The sequence below is a fragment of the Eufriesea mexicana genome, unplaced genomic scaffold (assembly GCF_001483705.2).
Source record: "Eufriesea mexicana isolate 0111107269 unplaced genomic scaffold, ASM148370v2 scaffold4599, whole genome shotgun sequence".
Taxonomy (NCBI): Eukaryota; Metazoa; Arthropoda; class Insecta; order Hymenoptera; family Apidae; genus Eufriesea; species Eufriesea mexicana.
The window spans coordinates 83,440-105,267 of record NW_016912603.1 but is presented as its reverse complement, the minus strand read 5'-3'; the positions used below and the strand labels follow the sequence as shown (position 1 = coordinate 105,267).

The 21,828-nt window shown below is 35.0% G+C and overlaps 2 protein-coding genes across 4 annotated transcripts in view; both read right to left on the bottom strand.

Annotated features, from left to right (window-relative positions):
* The window catches only part of cic (Putative transcription factor capicua), a 53,126-nt gene extending 51,809 nt beyond the window's left edge, over nt 1-1,317 (bottom strand). For both annotated transcript variants that reach the window (XM_017905801.1, XM_017905802.1), the window contains exon 1: nt 958-1,317. The gene's annotated coding sequence lies outside the window, so the exon portion shown is untranslated. The remainder of the gene's footprint in view (nt 1-957) is intronic.
* Nucleotides 1,318-7,921: 6,604 nt separating this feature from the next.
* trx (histone lysine N-methyltransferase trithorax) lies at nt 7,922-20,684 on the bottom strand. Of its 2 annotated transcripts, XM_017905800.1 has the most exons (11): nt 20,448-20,684; nt 18,432-19,869; nt 17,670-18,236; nt 17,091-17,524; nt 16,813-16,974; nt 16,357-16,752; nt 9,228-16,201; nt 8,952-9,114; nt 8,701-8,847; nt 8,363-8,555; nt 7,922-8,253 (listed from the first exon to the last, which is right to left on the bottom strand). In XM_017905800.1, the coding sequence occupies exons 1-10, from the start codon at nt 20,610-20,612 to the stop codon at nt 8,382-8,384; spliced, it is 10,620 nt and encodes a 3,539-aa protein (XP_017761289.1). In that variant the 5' UTR covers nt 20,613-20,684; the 3' UTR covers nt 7,922-8,253; nt 8,363-8,381. The 2 variants fall into 2 exon arrangements, with proteins under 2 accessions (XP_017761289.1, XP_017761288.1); XM_017905799.1 differs by having other exon boundaries at nt 7,922-8,555.
* Nucleotides 20,685-21,828: the final 1,144 nt, after the last annotated feature.

The following is a 21,828-nucleotide window of genomic DNA, read 5'->3' as shown; positions in this document are numbered from 1 at the left end:
GGTCACGCCTAAGCATCGCGTCGAGATAAGCACACGTATCTTTGATTCATGTACAATATTGCTTGTGTCACGAACGCGTTCGATCCCGTGGAGCTCACGTGCCGTAAATTATTCGGTGAGAATAGCAGAGCAGCCGTGTCGCAACGCATGCGCATGCTCGCACTCAAGGCAGAAATTAAACTGTGGATCGCTGCGATCGAAATAACTCGCGACGGAGAACAGGTTTCCACGGGTTCGCACGATGGGATTTGCACCATAGATAAATCTATGGATTCACAATGCCAAGAGAACACACGATCTTCTCGTTACCTAGTGTAATAGGACTATTTTAAGTAACTCGTCGAGTCTGATGTTTTTGTAACGTCTTTTTAACATAAAACGTCTATGTATTCGAATAAAAATTTTGCAAACAATTTAAGTAAATTGTTTTTATTTAAAAAATGATTATATCTGTTATAAATAATATTTTTGACTTAACTTTTAATATCGTTCGATGGTAGATACTATATTGCATATGGTATGACATCCGAAAGAAAATTGATACTAACCGAAAAATGATGGACAGATTGATAATACGTGAATGTCTAAAAATCTCGACGGTCGTTTACCTCTTTTCGTCTATCTTTGGCGTCTATTTTCAGGTCACATCGTGCGTATACTACTAATATTTCGCATTTCATTCGCATATATGCTTAGGTATACCCAGAGGCTTACGCTGGCGCACACGGTTTCACGTCAGCCGAGTGGAACGAAACTTAATTGCATTTTCACCTACGCCGCTGACTGTGAACAGACTCGATTCCTAACCTCACTCTTTATTCTTTTTGTCTGCTCTTCTCACCGAGAATGATGAAACTCGGACGGCGCATCTTGATGAGAATTCTCTTTTTCTTTCGACCTATCTTTCTCTTTCACTCTCGTATCTTGTGATAGTGTCGGCCCTGAATCAGTCTTTACCTGCGGCCTCCGTAGTGTCCGTGGCAACGAGCTCGCGCGAGTCCGAACAAAGGCGAAGAGGCGGCTGCGTGTTGATAGTAAGGGCAAGGAAGAAGGGGAGGAAGAAGAGGAGGAGAAGTAGGAGGCGATAACAGCCGATATACTCTTCGTTCCGTGTACAGGCGGCGTTGCTGTCGCGGAACTCTCCTTGCTTGGAAACCACTATCGTAGCACCAACGCACCTTCTTCCATGTTGCATGCATGCGAATTCAACGCCGAGTACCACTAGCGTTGACTATCACTTACGACAAATGCAACACAACACGCCGCGGTCAAGCACGAGAAAAAGACGTCACCGGTAACCGTGCACTCGCATCGGGTTTTTGCGTATCTCACGGCACAACCTCCGGTCCAGGACTGATGCACCACGGCTACAACGCGCGCGGACCCTAGTCACGGCTACCACAAGAAAGAGAAAGAGAGAATCGTGACGCGCGACGCTCGGCCAGGCGCCATTTACAGAAACGCACGCATCGCCGCTAGTTCTCTCTAACCCTATGTCTGTCTCGCTCTTACTACTTTCGTTCCCCCCCACTTTCCTACTCACAACGTACCTCCCTCTCTTTAACCTCGCTCCCTCCTTTTCTATCTTATTCTTTCTTCCCCCCCTCTGACGTATCTATCCGACCTATCCCAATTACAGCGAACGTCCTTGAGGTGACTAACACCTTGTCGTCCACTGCTTGTGGGAACGAAGAGGGATGCATGAAAGCGCTGTCGAGGAGGTGGAAAAGATGGTGATGGCGTGGTAGTGGTGGAGAAGGAAAAGGAGGAGGTGAGTGGAACCACCAAACCCTCGCTGCCGAGACACGCGGTGACGAGTAGGAACCGTACTTTGATGTTAGTTGGAGAACAAAGACAGAGAAAGAAAAGAGCGGCGAATGTCCGCGTGTAACGCTCGGGCTTTCTTGAAGCTGTAAGTAAAAGGAGAGGGAGTAGGATAACCATGCTTCTTAAGTGTCCGTACGTGAGAACGAGGAGGTTATTCACTGTTCTACGGAAACGTTCGAGCACGATGATGTTGCTGCAGTGATGTGCCTTTTATAATCTCCGATAGTTACACGAATCCGTTCGTAATGTTTACGCTAATAACGTAAATTACCGATAAGGCAATAAATACTACTGTCTTTTTTCCTCTTTATTTTATATACTCTTAATGATTACGATTTATCATTACGCTCAAATAACATTGAATCGTTTAATAATTGATTTTATTAAAAATACCTTTCCCTTTTTCTCAGAATCGTTGGTTAAAACTCGTAATGCGCGCCCTAAATAATTGCAGCATCGTTATATATATATGTAATATATATATACATACACGTATATATATATATACCATTTTCTTCCTTCTTCTCTTTTTTTTTTCCTTTTTTTATTTGTTTAAATACGAAACAAGCGAATGTATTAATAAAATTTCATTTGTTAAGCGATACATTACCATATTTACATTGTATCTACATCATCTAACATTTTATTACGCTACATTCATTTAATAATGCGATTAAGATAGTTTGTGGAAGGACTGTGCAGTAATAATACACGCGAAAATAGCGATAATAATGTATGCCTATCGTTACAACATACTCTGCTTCTACGATTTCCGCCATATCTTATCCCGCAATTGTATTTTACTCAAATGAGATAAATGCGATACATTACTGTAATGCCGATTGATTATTACAAGAGTCGTAGTGTTCGGGATCGACCACTTATTGCTCCTACAAATTTATACGTTCCCTCCGGAGATTCTTAATACTGATTTTTCCCCGAAAAATCACAGAATTCGATTTCCTTCTCCTCTCTCCTTTCTCCTTTCTCTCATCCCCTCGCTCTCTCTCTCTCTCTCTCTCTCTTTCGCCTCTCTCTCTCTCTCTCTCTCTCTCTCTCTCTCTCTCGTGTCTTCATCTTTTCGTTTATTTAAGTACCGATAAACTTCATTCGTGTAGCCGTTCCACGCATGGAAACGTTCGAATCAATTCCACGTACGACCGAATATCGTCGAAACGACGACCAAACGCGTCGAATAAAAACTTTTGTAAAATCACATTACACGATTCTCGCTATTCCTCCTCGTATTCCCGATAACGAGCACGAACTCCGGACGTTTCATCGAGCAAGCGCAGATCCACACACATATAAATTCTACTTTCGAAGAAATTCTTTTCTTTTTCTTTTTTTTTTCTTTTTTTCTCTCTCTCCTTCGTTTTACACGAGGTACGCACAACACAACATCCGAGCAACGTGCATGAGTCAGCGACGCGCGCTCAACCGAATACGCGCGTAGAAAAAAAAGGAAAAAAAAGGAGAAAAAAAAAAAAGAGGATTCTCACACGTGGAAAAAGCATGACCTATAACGCACGTCGCTGTTACAATGAACAAGTGGTATCGTAGATTACAATATGGTACTTGCTCAGTCTACCCGTTTGTGAGAACGGACAAAGAGAAGATAAGATTGCCGCTTTATGCTTAAACTAATTGCGCGCTGACAATATTTAAAATTAACGAGATACAAGCGGGAGAGCCGCGGTTTTTCGCTCTTATTTTCCTTGCAGCGCCTCGATCGAACACAGAGAGCAGCGGCGGATTTGCAGGGTAAGAAATCTGCGATTAGAATTCGAAACTGAATTCTGATACTGGGATTCCACTCGGTTTCCATTCTAGATCGAACGCGGTAAGTAGTAGGGTACTTTTACACAGCACGGAACCATATTTATACTTCCATTTGTGTTTTTATTCTGTTAATTTCTCATATAATACTAACAAAACATTTAATTACAAAACATGGGCGTACGGGTGTGTGTGTGTGTGTGTGTATACGGTGTGTTTCTTTACCGTGGTGTGTACGTGTCTCTGTGTGTAATTACGTGTACATATTTATCGTGTGATGAAAGCGGTAGTTACGTGTTTCTATGTGGTATGCATATCATCTGGTTAATGTAAATATTACGATTACTTCATAAGTTCTCTACAATAAGTAGATGGATTTTATAACGACAATTTACACGCGGAACGCGTGCAGTAAATACGTCCCATTTTGCCCGCAGCGTCTCTTCGTTTAATTTTACATTCATCACGTCTTGTATGGGCCTACGACCAATTCTCTCTATAATCTATTCCGATGAATATGCAAACGCAAAAGAGATAGAAACGCTACTATAGTAATGCGATACAATAATATATAATCATACCTCGATATTAATCGATATTATAAATAGTTTTTAATAATTATTTGTCCAAACACTGAATATTTTACAACAGCCATCGATCTCAACTATTCATAATTCTATTAAACAGTTTGCAACTTTTACAGTTTCAATTCTTTTTTCTCTCTCTCTCTCTCTCTCTCTCTCTCTCTCTCTTCCTTTACTTTAATATTATGCGTAGCGTGTCTGATCCAATATCATATCAATAATAGGGGTATATCATAAATTTTGTAATTTGCTAAAAAATATTCTCTAAAAAATATGTCGACCTAAAGATTATTATGACTGATAATCACAGACAATTTTTTTCAATTTTTCCTTTCGTTCCTTTTTCTCTCTTTCGTCGCCATCTTCCATTTTTTGTCTTCTTTTTACCTTTAAATTTCTCAATAGTATCATTTATCTTTCTTTTGCTGCTTCTTCTTCGTCGTCGCCGCCATCTTTGTATTCTTCCTCCTTTTTCTTTTCTTTTTTTTTTTTTTCCCTTTTAAACAAGTACAATATTCAAAATTCTACGATTCGTTTAAACGTTAGAGTAATACTATTTAGTCCATTTTTTTTGTTTGTTTGTTTGTTCTTCTCTCTTCCGTTTCGCCTTGTTTATACACGATTTAAAAAAGCGTTTTACATTTCAATTTCGGTTTTCCTTCTCTTTCCCATATTAGATCCCTTATTTCTCTACGGATAAAACGAAGAACCCAAAGACTCGAAGAGATGAGACTCCCGATTACAAGAGGATGCAACGCTGCGATGTTTTGAAATTGTCGTAAAAAGTAATAACGGGCACCGTACAGTTCCATGAATAACTTAACCACTCGTTTCGTTATCACACCAAACTAGCAAATATCCAACACTTTCATTACCTAAAGCAAATTGATCTCGAGGTAAAGTATACATATACATATTCGAGTTTGAAGATTATACATATATATATTTATGTATATATATATAGATTTGTTTTTTTTTCTCTCTAACGTCAAAACTTTTGCTCTTTTCTCACACGAATCACTTTTTAAAGGTGCTGTGACGGGTGTAGTTAAACAAACGGTGCACAATATGAGTGGCGGTGTATTATGCTATCTTCTCGTGTAGATTATAATTAATTGATAATAATAATAATAACCATAATAATGAAGGCTGGATGCGTAATACTAAGGAGCTTGTACAGGCTCCGTGAGTTAGGGAATCATTTAAAAAGATACAGAGTATGTTTCAGAAAAGCGCTCGATAAACTCTGAAAGGTTCGTCAGAGAAATGTATATATGAACGTAATTTTCCGTATCCTGTCACGCGGACGCTAAAACCTACTTTTTTGTTTTTTTGTGTTTTTTTCTTGCCATTCTCAGAGCATAGAATATTTTATATGGATTTTATAAATAAAAAAATAATTAAAAAACAGTGTTCTTAATTTATCTACCGACATGTGTAAATATATACCCATTATAGATTATTGTTACAGTCACCATAGATATTATAATCTGCGATGGGAATATAAAGTATATATTGAAACGCGTCGCATATAATTCATAATCCCAAAACTGTCTCTGCGGTGATATCGTGTAACAATTACAAGAATGCATTATTTTTTTTCGTTTTTTTCTTTCTTTCTTTCTTTTTAAAGAGAAAAGGATGCTCTCTTTTTCCCTCCATAAAAAAGCTGACGTTTCGTATCTTTTTCAACAATATTAGACCATCGTGTGCACCATGTTCTCTAAATCATGTTTAATGTAATTAGTACATCTCGTTAACCCTAGAACCGTCATCCATAAGTAATAAATATCAATAAAATATCTAACATTGCTATTATATTTTCAAGTAAATTACCTTTCTTATGTCGTATTATTTTTTTTTTTTTTTACAGATTAAAATTAATTATCATTATATTAACAATATTCATCTTCCAATAATAGTTACTAATTATTGGTAATTATAATATTAAAAAAAAAAACACAAAAAAAGGAGAGAAAAAGATTCAAAATACCTAAAAAATGGCAATTTCTCGTGACCAGAACAAGTTTCTATTTTTTCCCTTGTTTTATAACTTTTTACAAATCAGCATACGCATTTTGTACCAAACCAGGCCGATTAAAATGTTGCACGACCGACGAATACTTGCGTGCTCAAATAATGTTCCTGCCATCATTTACTTCTTTATATTACTTCGTTAAATAAATTCGCGATCAATATTCCTCGTATAACGCATTTCTTATTATTATCAAACTCTTCCGCTGCCACCTACTATTTCTTACTCTAGGCCATTTTTTCGTGTAAAGTGCACTTAACGGTGTCCATGGAGCACCAAATTTAAGGGACAACCACCTCGGCAGAAATTGATTAACCGCACTAAAATACTTTATCATAGCTTAATGGATGCATAGACACAATTAGTTTTTTTTTTTCTTTTTTTTTTTAGTTTGAATATAAGTCATCGGGGTATATCTAAATCTATCACCGGGTTTAAAGCGTAGGTACATTAAAGGTAAGGCAAAACTGCATTTCACAGAAAGGTGCTTTTTACGGAATACGTAGTATATCCGTAAAAAATCTGAAATATATTCCTATAAAGAACATTCATAACTTTTCCCAGTGTGGGAAAATATCACAAACATTTTCTAGAAATATTAATATTCTAGAAAAGTTTACTCGAAACAATGATCTAATTATCTTTTTACACTCTGTCAACGTAATCGGTTACGCGATATACTTGCCTCTTACGAATGGTAGAAAAATTTTGGACAGAAACCATGTAAAGATTACGATCGATCACGTACGATCAGCGGTTCCATCGAGTTTCTGTAAAATAAAAAGTTTCTTTCTTCTCTAGCCATTTATATTCTTTAAATATAAAAATAAAGTAATGAGATTAATATTGTAATATTGGCAAGGCGGAAGCACAAACGCATGGGTGCATCGTTTAAAAATCTATAAAAACATATCAAAATAATATTGCGCGTACATAATCCTTCATTTGAAACAAACGAACAGGCGTCAATTTCTTCGGAAAGCAAGTCTCTGTTTCCCATTTCGTTTTTCTTAATTTTCTTTTTTTTCCACTACTATAAGACTTAAAATATCATCAATGTCTGCCAAAGTAGGTACACCTTCAAACAGTATCCCACGCTAGGAAACTGCTCTTTCTTGCCATTCTCTCCCCCTCTCTCTCATCCTCTCGCGCGCGCTTTCTTTTTTTTTTTTTTTTTTTTTTTCTTAACATCTACGTTACTAACTTAAGTTAAACTGGTAGCTGTACTTACATCAAGACAGTGTCTAATCTAACAATTACATATTTTACAAGAACATTTGAAATCTGGCCCTACATCAGACATGAAATGTCACGAAGTTAGTCGTACACTGTACACTAAATTTTAGATTTACGTAAAATATTTAAAAATATATAACTATATTATTATATGTAAAATTGAAATTCGCAATAAACTTCTGCGCTTTTTATCTCGCGAGTTTCGCACGTTTCGTAGCATGACCGTTTTGTACTTATCGCGTAGCGAACGTGCACCGCGTCTTTACATTCAAATATGTGAACAAAAGTAAGTCACAGTCATGAAAATTTCTCTCTAAGTACACGATTTTGTGCTATGCATTTTCTTCAATTTCACGCGTTTTAACTTGGTCCAATTGTCTGTAGAATCCATAAAATTCTAACTCAAAATAAAATATATAAATGAAAAATTTATATATATATATGCATACAAGTTAAAAGCATTTTCGATTTAGTGTAAAGTGACGATAACTTGTACACTTAAGCCTCAATAGTAGATAATAAGTAGAGTCTAGAAGACGTGCATAAAAGCACAGGCGTGGATAAAGTAACACTTTCATGAGTCTTAGCGCGATGAAGCACGCGAGGCTCGTTGGGTACGAAAGCAGGACATATTCAATCGTTTATTGCTATAAGTATACCCCTTAAATCAACTACGAAGTGTAGCTGTTTAAAGTAACATTGTCATAACGCGATGTTTCATGTACTATATCTGGCCTTCTAATATTTTAAATGTATATCTATTTCCTTTATAGTAATAAAAAGCTGCAATCTCTGAAAATAGTTTGATGATTAAATGAATAACGTTCAATAAAATGAATCCTATTCCAAAGCGCACATAATTATAGCACAATATTTTTTGCTGTGCCGGTTGGCTGCTTACGATAGCTGTATATGCAGTCTCAATTGAGGTATTTACGACATCTGCGGGAACCGCAGGTACATGGAATCTTGATATCCTCGAAAGGAAATTTGTAGTCATACGTTAACTCTTCTCCTTGAGTAATGCGGCGGAGAGCGAAAATTAAAATGTGTTTCTTACCTAGGATGTCTACCACTCGCGAGTAACAATTTGGCTGAAACATGATTCATAAGTTAGAGAAAGTAAGTCCATGCAATTTTACTTGCAGATTCGAATATATTAATTAATAACGATAAAAGCGATTAATCTTGTTTCACAACAAAACGTATGTATTTATGTAGATACGAATGAATAGATACCTCGCATGAGTGATTAATGAATCTAGCTGCATTTCCTTTCATTGTAGCATCAACGACTAGGTGATCGTCGATTTTAAACATGTAACATCCTATGTTTTTACTATCGTAATATTTTTCTCGTTTGTCGGTTAACGAAGCTCGAATAACCTACGAATATTTATCAAATATTATTCAAGAAAATTACATATTACAGATTGACAGTTAATAAAACAGATTATATAAACACCAACGTGCTTCACGTTTCTACTCACCTCACCGGCATACTCGATAACCATCTCTCCGGCTTCAATGTCTCTGAGGCAAAACAAACCTCTGCCATGTATGTGAGAATGATATACTCCAACTGATTCCTTTGATGTCTCTTTCAGTATTCTAAAGCGCATCGCCATTGGTAAATTTGTGCTTGCCACTCGTCTGCGAACAAAAGAATATATTCTTTCGCAACGTCGATATATTGAGGTTATTTTTACGCTCTTGTTATATCTTAAAGTAACTACAAAATTCCTATGGTTTTTGTTAGTTCTTACCTCGACTCAGCTTCCGAGATAGAGATCATTTTTGGCTGTTGTCTATGCCTCGATGCCAGCCAACTGAACATATCGTGAACTTTTCTTCCTTTGAACGGTTCTGCGCGAGCAGCACCGTTATCGCACGCTTTTAGTAAATCGTTTTCTGTTTCTCCTGGTTTAGGCGGTGCTAAATTATGAAACCGGGGTTTGTATTTGGTACATCTGTTTACGTCCGGTAGTTGTTCAACTAGATACACCGTGGCGTTGTTTTCCAAACCCAGGTTCTCAGTCAGAGGATTATGAGGCAACGGAGGTAAATTGTGAGCTTTCCGAGCATTCTGTACGGCCTGAAATACGGTTTCCCATACCTCGGTCATCGAAGAAGCGGTATGAGTAAATCCATCCTGCGACTTTATCTCGTACATTAACGTCGGTCCTTTCGAGGTGTTTTTCTGTGCTTGCAAGATTGGTAAAGTTGGCTGTATGGATTTAATCGACTTACTGATCACTCTTGGTTTTTTCACAGCAACTGGCGGAGTCTTGGTTTTTAATATGTTGAACTTGTTATCGATAGGTTTAACCTTTTCCTCGATCTTGTTCGTTTTTAACGTGAACGTTTTTATCGGTAACAATTGCAAAGAAGCTATCTGCGGTACCTGCTTCGACGGCAATATTTCTACAGATGTCACCTGCGGAGATTTCTTACTTTGCGTCACTGCTTTCATGTTATGCGTAATTTTGTAAGAACCATCTTGCAATTGCTTTTGTAGCACTATTTTCAACGAAGCGTTCTGCAGTTTCTCTTTGTCCAGTTCCAACTTGAGATTTTCTTTTACCTTCTCGATTGTTTCGGTGTTTAATTTCAGAGTTTCATTCACGTTGTTTATAGTCGTCTCGGGCTTTTTCACCGTTGGTACTACGGCTTCGACAATTTGCTTTTTAGGTTCTGCAAGCTTCTGTTCTGGTTCCGCTGGCTTAATTACCGGTTTCGTTGGCTCTTCTATGATCATTTCTGTTTTCTGCATGGCCTTCGTCGTATCTTGTTTCGGAGTCACAGCTTGCATTGGTAGTACTCTATTCATCGGTCGACTCGTTGGTACGTTGCTTGTAGACATTGTAATTTTATTTTGTACAGCCGAGCTAGCTATCACTGGATTATTACTTGTACTTACATTAATATTGTTTGAATTCGGTACAGTACTACTATAATTATTATGCACATTATTTACATCATGATTTAACTTATTTACAATTATATCCCTTTGAGTTATACAGTGATTAGGTAATGGGGGTATTTTAGATGATATGCTAGACTTTATCATACTGGTATTCTCTGATACGTGTTTCGAGTCGAAATATGGTCGGACGTTATTGTTCATCATCTGTTCTGAACCAAATAGTGGTTCTGTAATTTTCCATGGTCCATTGTTAGGTTGCATAACAGAGTTTGAAACTGGACTTGGGCGTACAGCTACTCTTGGTATTGTTGGTATCGAATTTTGCAACAATTTAGGAGATGATGTTACTCTTACTACAGCTTGAGGTTCAGATGGACATGTATCTGGTAGTTGTATCGATGTTACTGGCTCTACAACACTTTGACACGATACAGGCAATATGGTATTACACGTGGCTGAAGCAAAATTTTGTTCAGGTGTTGCAGAAATATTAATTTGTGGTGTTACGATAGGTTCTGCTATAGGTGTTGATTGATTTACGACTACGTAACCACCAGGTACTGTAGGTATGTCAGGAACATTGCCTACATTGGGTGGTAAAGTGGAAATATTAGATACATTTTGAACAGTAGGTACAGCTGGTAGATTTGTTATATTAGAAGTACTAGGCAAATTAGATGCGCTAGCTATATTAGAGACATTAGGTGCATTAGGTATGTTAGGTACACCAGGTATGCAAGTTGCGGTAGGTGTGTTAGATATACCAGATGCAGTAGGTATATTTGGTACACTAGGTGCACTAGGTACATTAGATACACCAGGTGAACTAGGTATACTAGGTGTACTGGATATATTAGGTACACCAGGTGCATTGGGTACACTTGGTACATGCGGTACACCAGGTATACCGGGTACATTTGGTACATGCGGTACACCAGGTATACCGGGTACATTTGGTACATGCGGTACACCAGGTATACCGGCTACACCGGGTACACCAGATACATTGGGTATACTAGGTGTATTAGATGCACTAGGTATACCAGGTACACTAGGCACACTAGGTACATTGGGTACTGTGGGTACATTGGATACATTCGTTATATTTGTTATACTTGGTATATTGGATACATTAGGTACATTGGATACAGAGGGTACAGCGGGTATAGTCGGTATAGCGGGTACAGTCGGAACATTAGGTACGTTGGTTACGCTAGGTACATTGGGTATGCTGGCTATGTTGGTTACATTGGATACATTGGATACATTAGCAACGTTTGGTACACTTGGCACTCCAGGTACTCCAGGTACATTTTGTACAGATTGCACTGCTGTTACAGTGGGAACACCTGGAACAGCCTGAACATCTACGATAGGTTCCATAAGTTTAGAAGCTTGAAAAACTTGCGTTGTTGTTTGGTAACTGCTTGCTAACACTTGTGGTACTGTGCCAGCCATGAACTGACTGGAAGACATTACTGTGTTGCTTACAATAGTTTCCAAACCGTAATACATTGGTTGGTTTGAAAGAAACATACTGCCTGTAGAATCTGTAAACATTTCTAGTGTTGGTGTTGAACTCAATAATAGTTGTTCAGATGATATAACTCCACATTGAATTGCACTAGGTTGCTGCTGTATAATTGTTCCAAGAACTGTTGGTTGTGTTTGAGCAATTTGTACACCTGGCAAAATCGATATACCTCCATTTTGTAATGCCAATAAGTTATCAGAAGATGCTTGTATGTATGCACCAGGAACTAAATGATTAGTTGTTATGAACTGCGGTTTAAACGCAGTTTCGTGTTGACCTCCGATTGTTGTTACATACTGAAGATTTTGTCCAGATTGTTGTTGCAATGTTTCAACATACGCAGACATAATACCAGGAGATGCTTGTTGTAATATTACAGTTGGCCCACTTGGTCTTTGAGCTTGTTGCAATTGTATAACTGGAGTATTGTTTTGCATTGGTTGAAATCTAGTATGTCCATTGTGTGGTTGTATAGTATTTTTTACAATCTGTGTTTTGATTCCTTTTGTTCGAGACTTCGGCGCTCTTGGAGATTTTGATTTCGCTAATTTCGTTAACTGAATGTTTGCTTGTGATTCATTAGTTGCAGTTTGTACACCGGTAGAAGAAAATGTAGGTGACACTTGTGGACTTGGAACTGTTTGCGAACTTGCACCATCTGGAGAATTCATAGGCGTATTGATGATGTTTTGTGACATACTAGAATCGCTTGCAACAGATGGTGGATCTGTAATTTCTGTTATTTGAACAGTACTTTCTTGGGGTAACACTGTAGCATTTGGTAATGTAGTTGTTGTTCTAGTATACTGTGTTTGTACGATCATATCATTAGATGTTAATACTGTTTGATGAACAGTCTCCACAGTAGCATGTGTGTGAATTTGTGGTGTAATAATTGCTTGTGCTATTGGTTCAATTTGAATAGCTGGATGAGGTGATGGTACAGAAGCTTCTAAAGGTGAAGTGGCTTGTATATCTGGATAATCAGATGAAAGTGTATGCCCTTCGGATGGAGATAATGTTATAAATTGTGGAGAAACAGATCCAATACTTGGAGAAAATCTAGAATCAGGTGATGCTAACTTATTATCCATAGTCTCTGAATCACTATCGCTTGTTATCATGATATCACAATTTGTCAAATGTCTATTATAACTATCTTGTGTTCTATATGTACAACGGCATTTTTTACAAGTTACAGGACGATCTATGTGATCAAATGGTGCATCACATTGAGAAGTAACGGTAGTTCTTTCACTTTCAATGTGTTGTGGTGATATACACTCATCATCACTGGAAATATCATCAGCTCCGTCTAATTGAGGAATTTCTAAATTCAACTTCAAATTATTTTCGTTAAAATTAGTTTGTTGTACTGAATATTTTTGACAATTAGAGAAACCATCATTTTCTTTTATCTTTTGTGATTTATCATTAGATTTTGCAATATGTGATCTAATAAATCCATATATTCGTTTTGATCGTAAAATATTATTTGAAGATTTCGAACAAGAATTGAAATCTTTTTCAGCGAATGAGGTAAATTCACTACTGTCACATGATGATTCGTCGTTAATACCATCTAATTGCGGAATTGATAAATGTTCTGTTACACGTAATGCCGTAGTTTTTTCTTCAATATTATACTCTGGAGAACTGCATTCACTGGCACTACTGGCATCAGCAGGTCCATCAACTTGCAATATTCGCGGCTGTTGCCTTGTATGCCAAAAAAGTCGTTTATGTTCTTTACCTTCTTCACGACTACTAGATATTACTCTACGATTAATACCACTGGCATCTTCAATACAATACTTTAATTCCCGCATAGAATCGGATAAAATGTTAGGTGTATTTGCTCTTCCTACAGTAACCATGATACTATCTGGAATTCTTAATTCATGCAAAGTAGGTGGTCGTTCATTTTGTGAATCTAATACCATTACGCTTGTCTCGTTTGATTTTGTCATACTTGAGTTTCTAGACAATTTTCTTCGTTTTATGCTGGGGCCATAAGTACCATCCAATTTACAACTCCAAGTTAAACTGCAAGATCGTTGATGGTGTCTTTGTCCTCCAACAATTAATGGACTGTTTGACATTACTTCCGATTTAGATCGTTTCAGTTCTCTGCCTCCACGTTTTTGATTTTTAGAACTTAACAAATCATCTACTAGATCTTGAACGGAAGTTTTAGTTTCTAAATGAACCCATAGATCATTATGTGATCCTAATTCTACCAAAGATGGATCTATTTTTGAAACTTTATTCTCAGGTGGCTTTATGATTTCATCTACTTCAGATGCCAACATATCATCTTTGAATAGATCAGTTGCAAAAGTGCCATCATTTTTTAAATCCATTGCTAAAAAATCTTCGTATGTCATCTTTGGAAATATATCTTGCATGGAAATACCATCTAATAAATCATGTGGTAAATCTTCAAATATAGCTTCTTTTAATTCTGGAGGCAAAAGATCAGTATTATTTTGTTCTGCTAGGTTTTCATCAACTTCTTTATTACAGACTGCATCAATTAAAGCATCTAGAGTTTGTTTTACAGCTAAATATTCAATTTTCTGTGTATCTAATGTATCTTCCTTTTCTTGTTCTTCAGAATGGTCGATAGTTATATTATTTTCTAGATCTGAAGAAACTTCTGGTACATATACTTGTACATATGTTCTAATGTAATATCTTACAATTTTAAATGGATTTACTGTAGACCAGTATAGCCGAGAACATTTATAATCACAAGGTATAATTTTCTCAACTGTATCAGAGTATTCTGGTATAACTGTACCTAAACAATCAATTATCAATGAACCAATCATAACTTTCACTTTACTTGGTTCTGCATACTTTTTTTTCTTACGATCCAGTTCTACATATACAGGTCTTCGTAGACTAAATTCATTCTCATTTTGTAATGTTTTATGTGTGCAATTATTTAAATGCAAAGAACAAAATACTGTTTTATCATCATTAAAAGCAAGCCCAATGTTCCTTGCACAAGGGTAATGAAAGGTATTACTGCAATTTTTCGCACAACAACCAACACTGGCTCCTTTCTTTCCGCATTCTGAACAACGAATTAATCGACCCCTTGAAATAGCACTATGAACATTTTGTAATGAACCATCGATTTCCTCAAACACTTCATTAGACCATAGTGCGCAATTTGAATGTACCCATTCATTTTGACCACAATACAGTAACCGTCCTTCTTTCGTTTCTAAACCATCACCTAAACCTTTGCACAAACAACATGATCTACTATCTTCAACATGAACATTATATAAATTTGCTGTTTTGGCTGCAATTGCTTTTGGTGCTTTTATCACTTCTTCTTTCCACATCTCTAGAATAGAATCATCGAGTTTCGTAACTGGATTATCATCTTTACTAATGTCCTTAGTAGATGATAGTACATCATTTTTCCCATTATTATTTTTAATACTCTTTAAATTAAACCATGGAAACACCTCTTGTAAAATTTCGTGATAAGCTTCAGTAAGATCCTTGGTTCCAGTACGATTAATTACATGTTCCATATCACAATGAAATTGTGATAGCGTTTTGTATTCATTATTATTAACTTTTCGTTTTACCGACATCAACGTTGGTGAAGGTCTAACAATAATTTGTTGGTCTGAGCAATGGCATTCTGTATCATTTGAATTGCTATATGAATTTTCTTGATTTACCGAATCTTTTTTATCATTATCTTGAGTATCTTTTACAGCACAATTTTTTACTCGAACAGAACATTCTTTTAAATGAAACTTTTGTCGAAGTCGCCTTAAGCCTCTTCTATTTGAACAATCACTTGGTTGATCTTCATCCAATTTGCTTGTTGAATCAGATTTTAAACTATTATTATGACCAAATTCTGCATTTTTAATTTTTTCATTATTACCCTCTTCAGCTTCATCTACACTGAGGCCTTCTTTAATATTCGTATTTGAATCTATTTTTTCATTAGAGAAATCCAATCTTTTCCCATTAGAAATAGATCTACATAAACATTCCTTTCTTGGGCTCCATTTCAATGCAGCACAAGCCTTCTTGTTTTTACTTAACGATTTTATAACTCCTATGAAACCAGCTTTAAGTTCAGCTTCTATAGCATTTCTCCAAATAGAATTAGGATTTGAGGAACATTGGCTGCATGTAAATTCAATAGTATCAGGTAAATAACTAAGAATCTGATAACGTTCATCGGAAAGCCCTTCACAATGAGCATGTACCCAATAAGAACATTCATTACATTCCATCATCTAAAAAATAAAATGTAGAATTAAAGGCGTTTATATACTGTTTTAAAAAATAAGTTATATAATACATTTTATACATTTATATCTAGTTGTACACACATGTAAGTTATTACATTTACACATATAAACATACATTTTCTTTTAAAACATATACCTACCTTTGTATCAAAATCATTTTCGTTGTAACATCTTTGACATAAAGGACAGTAATTTCCCTGTTGACGTAATTTAAAACACATGGAGCATAACGGTAAATTGCCCACATGAACGTTAACTCCTTCACTACCACAACTTTTACACTTAACACAACTTTGACACACATAAGGTCTTTCAGGACTGTAAAGTCTTGCACTAACACCAGATTTTGACAAACATGAGTGATGAAATGATTGACGACAACGAATGCAAGACAATTTTGGACCAGATCTTAGATGGCAGGATTGGCATATTGTACATCGAGGACAGCACCAGTTTGGTTGAGCACAAGCATTCCATTCACTGGGTTCCAAACAAAACGCATGATATGGCTCACAACAGCATTGACAGTGGATGAGCTGGAAAGATATTTACAATGTACAATTACATATAATACTGTACATATATACATTACTTACTGGTTCTTTTCCAGCACTCCCACAAAGGTAACAAATAGCAGGAATATGAAAGAGTTCTGAACCAATAAGGGCGAAACCTTTTGCTCCAACTTCTGAAGGATCATACTGTTCCCAAAAGTCTATAGATACTGTATGTAATGTGTCGTTATTTGTTTTAGGTACCTGTAATGATTGATTTTTTAAAGTGATGAAGAGTAATCTAATAAAATTTAAATCATTATTGTTAATATTGCAATTAATGTAATATATTTATATAATTTATATCTATATTTGCTTACTACTTGAAAGTTTGATGTTGATGTATTTTGTTGTGATTTGCCTCTTTTTGGATGAGGCTGTTGTGTTACAGTAACAGTATTATGATTTACAGTGTTTTCTTCATTATGTTTTTGTGATTCTTTCTCTTTTATTTCATCCTTTTTCTCTACCCTATCATTTTCCTTTAAAGTTTTCGGAATGTGCTTATTGCTTTCAGTATCTTCTTTTCCATCTATAGAGGGAAAAGTAGCAATTGGTTGACCAAGAGCAACACTTGCACTTCGACAAACATGTTTCACTCTTGGCCCTTTCAATTCAAGTCTCTGTCTCAGAGGTTGTGGACATTGATTTTGAGATGGTAAAGAGAACATAGGATTTTTTAATTTCTTTCTCACTTTTATCCTATTATTTTTTCTTCTTTTTTTATTAGGTGATATATTTAGTGATGAATCAACTATAAAATTTAAAATAAATGATTATTAAAAAATTGTAATATATGTAAAATAAATGATAGATAAAGTAAAGTAAATAAATTATTTTATAATACATATATACTTATATTACATATATAAAATAGATTAAAAGGATCAGTATCTTACATTTGTCTAACTTTGTGTATAGAAAACCACCAGTGCCTTGATAACTAGTTTTCTGACCTATTTCTATATTTCTCCAACTCATAGCTGATTTGAATAAATTTTTTTCAGAGCTATCTTCTGCAGGCCAACCTAACTTAGAAGATATTAGTTTTTGTCCATGATTATCATTATCTTCTTGACTCAGTGTTAATGGAACACTCAGAGGATCTCTCATCATTGGTGGTAGCAATGTATTTAAGCCTGTTCTTAGAGAAGAAGGAATGTTGTAACATTTCAAACACATTTTTAACCAACAAGCTGGGCATCTAGCCTTATAAACACATCGCATGAGATTCCATTGTTGACTTCTTACAATAGGTGGTACTAAGCACAAACCATCGCCTTTATGACATTGAAGGACTGGAAGAGTACTATTTGTAGATTTTGCACAAGCTTGACGTTTAATCATTTTACTTATAAACTTTCTACATGATTCACAACTGTGAATACCAAATTTTCGAGCCTGCTTCACAAACCGATAAAATCGTACTGCACCACAAACGCCACATTTAATGGTACCTGTCAAACCTAAAGTATTACAAAAATGAAATGAATTCATTACTTTGTACTTATTATAATTTATGAGATTAAATTATTGATTCTAATTTCTATTTTAATCGATTATTCCAAGTTTAAAGCCTTATCTAAAATTTTTTTTATATTGCAAATCTTTGAATTAGAATATATGAAAATAATAAATCATAAAGATTATTAAACACATACCTAAGTTAGCATTTCCACTTGTAACACTATTGCTATTTGTTGTTGAAAAAGGACCTTCAGTTCCACTAACACATTTATTATCTAGTTTTAATCTTGCTTTCCTCAAAATAACTTTTCCACCATTTAATTTCATTCCAGTCCATTCAGACTGTTCGTCTTCTGTGTGACTGCTATGTTCACTTCCACTTTCAGACAATGTACTTTCCGTGTCAAAATTATCTGAATTTTCTTCTGTATTTTTACTCACATTACCAGTATTACCTCGACCTTTTGCACTATTATTTTCTTTCAGCTTTGTTGCATCTTCAAAACTGGTGTGAATTTCTAAATCAGCTGCATCATTTTGAGTCCCTGATCTTGTTTGAATCCTAGAAGACTCTGAACTTGGAACATCAGAATCAGGAAGAACTTTTGTAGGAACAGAAATTAGTTTCTGATTTTTGGAGACAGTTAATTTTGCATTTTGAGCTTTTCTGGTTGTAGTTAGTGTACCATCTTGAATACCATTGCATTCATTGGATGAACATTTCACCACTTTATTTTTATTTGATACATTCATTCTTTTAACATCTGTATTAATAGTTTTTGATACTTGTGCGTCTTGTATAGAAGGTGCTAATTTCTCAAGATTTTTTACAGATTGTATAATAGTTTGGGCATTGGAATTTACACGCTGAATGGCTTTTTTAGCCTTATTTTTCACATCTTTCACTTCTTTATCTTTTAGTTTTGTACAGAGTTTAGTAACATTTCCTTCTTTTAGTTTTGGTTCCTGATTACAAAGTTTATTTAATGCAAATTTAGCTTTCTTCACATGTGTACCAACTTCATTTTCACTATGTTCTGCCCCAGAAATTTCTTCTAATTCTTCAATAAATCTTTTATTTGGTTTAATAACTCGTGACGAATGGGCACTTCGAACTGGTAAAATAAATTTCCTTACTGCATTTGGTTTATCTCCACATTGTGCTGTCATATTACGCACATTATTACTATTAGATTTTGCCCTTTGTAATAATCTCTTTGCAGTACTGTTACGTAGTTGTCTTGTTCGTTGATGCTGATCTAAAATATTGTTCACTGATTTTAATACTGGTGTTTTCATAAAATTGGAGAATTTTATATTTTTGCAACTTCTGTGATTTTTAGGTCTGTTAAATTTAGCAGTACGTTTGGAATTTAATGTAGTCACATCCTTTTTATCATTTTCTGTTGTTTTGATATTTTTATCATATAATTTGTCTGTATTATTTTCAGTATTCGATGGAGAACTTTTAATATCTGTGACATTTTGTTCATTCTGTTGTTGCATAGAATTATCAACAGCATCAGGTGGTGATTTAACAGTTGTAGTTTCTGTGTCATGTTGTTGCGTTTTTATATAAGACACGGAAAGATTAGCCTCTTTAGTGCTAAAACCATGAAATGGTGGATGTTCCTATGGAAAAATGTATTAAACATTAAAAATAAATTATATTTATATTATTATTTTCTTCTACATTGGCATTTCCTATCAATATACGAATTACTGAATCAAACATTGAATGTTTATATTTTCGTTTTTATTGCATAAACATATTTTATTGGATAATTTGAATATAATGAAAAATACACAATAATTTAAAAGTATATTATAATAAAGTTTACATTAAAGTTTACGTTTTATTTGAAACAAGAGAAAAGAAATTATTAATATAATTAAATTATGTTTATAGCATAAAAATGCGTTCGGACAAGCGGTTTGTTATAAAATCATTGACATTTTCAACTACAGCGGTATGTCAGTATGTATTATATACATCTGCCATTCCGAGCTGTGATTCCCTTCTAATAGGTTAACTTTCATTATACAGCCAAATCTTGGAGTTTTCTGGTCACCGAATCGGCGCCGTATGCGTCCCTATGACGCTTATAAAACTGATACAGTTGTTTGTAAATCCAGAATGAATTATATACTTCATAACTAATTATACGCCCTGTACCAAGTAGTCCTCATGAACGTAAACTACGAATTACCTTCTCGTTGTCACCAAATGTTTCGTTGAACAGGGAAAGTCCGTAATAGATGTTCTCGGCGACGGTTACCGAATCGCTTTGGGCTGTCTCGGGCTGACCGAGAACTTTGATCCGTTTCCTGGTGACCGTCTTTGGCGGCTTCCCGGGAAACTTGGACCTTCCCATGTTCACTTTTTTCAACGGCCAACCTCAACCTCACAACGAAATTCTGTTTCCATTTTACGCGATTTTGCCCAGTCGAGGCGCACCAACTGAACACCAACGAACACTTAACACACACGGAACTTACAAGCTTCGTTAAACATCGGTTAACGTCGGCTAAATTCGATGATAGCCGCGAAATACGCGCGTACTGTCAAACACAGAATCACTAGTAGTAAGGTGGGTACATGTGTTTTCAAATACAAACGCGCGTATTCATCTAGTGATTTTTACTTGTGCGAAACTCAAGTTACGCGCGCTCAGCCGTTAACTCTTATTCTAAATCTATACAATTATATTTCTATAGTAAATTCACATATTATAACATGAGACTCTTATGCAAATTAAAATTTAATGTTTTTCAATTGCATATTATTTACATTTATTACTAATTAATTAATTTCATAGTTATTTATAAAAAAATAAAAACTTTCAATACAAACAAATTTCTTACTTCTAATCGATTGCCTTTAATTTTATTTCCAAGTACATTAGTATAATAAATGACAGTAGCTTGTAATAGCTGGTACGTGATTGGTTCTGTGTATCGCGTATTGAGTGCTGTCCGGTTTGTATCCACCATAATACATTTGACACTAGGGAATATTAATTTTCCTTTTGTAATGTTCCTCCTGTAATGCCCGTTAATGTAATTTACGTTTTATAAATAAATTCATTGTTCTATAAATTATATACTACTACGTTCTTTTATATTTTAATCATTTTAGATTCAATTTCAAAACGAGAAAGTAGCCAAAAAATTACATTTTTGAATTTTAAATTATTTATTTTCCTTAAGTATTAGTATTATTTATATATTTTAATCTATGTCATTACATTTTTTTTGCTGATAAATAATAAAACTATAAAATATTTATAAATTAAATTTTTTACAAAAATAAAAATTACGTATTAAATAATATACAGCTTATTAATATATTTACTTAATATTTATAAATTTTTAATAATATATTCGCAATAAATTGTAATTTATTTTCTTAGAATTGGTAGTTTCTAAGTAGTATTTCTACCGACTTTATCACTTGAATAATCGAACATATCTTTTCATAATTATTATTAGTCCTATTTAAAAATTTTCTGATTTCTTAAAGATAATTTATACGAAATTTGTAAAAGAATCTATAAATAAATTCTATATTAAATAAGTTATCGAACAAAA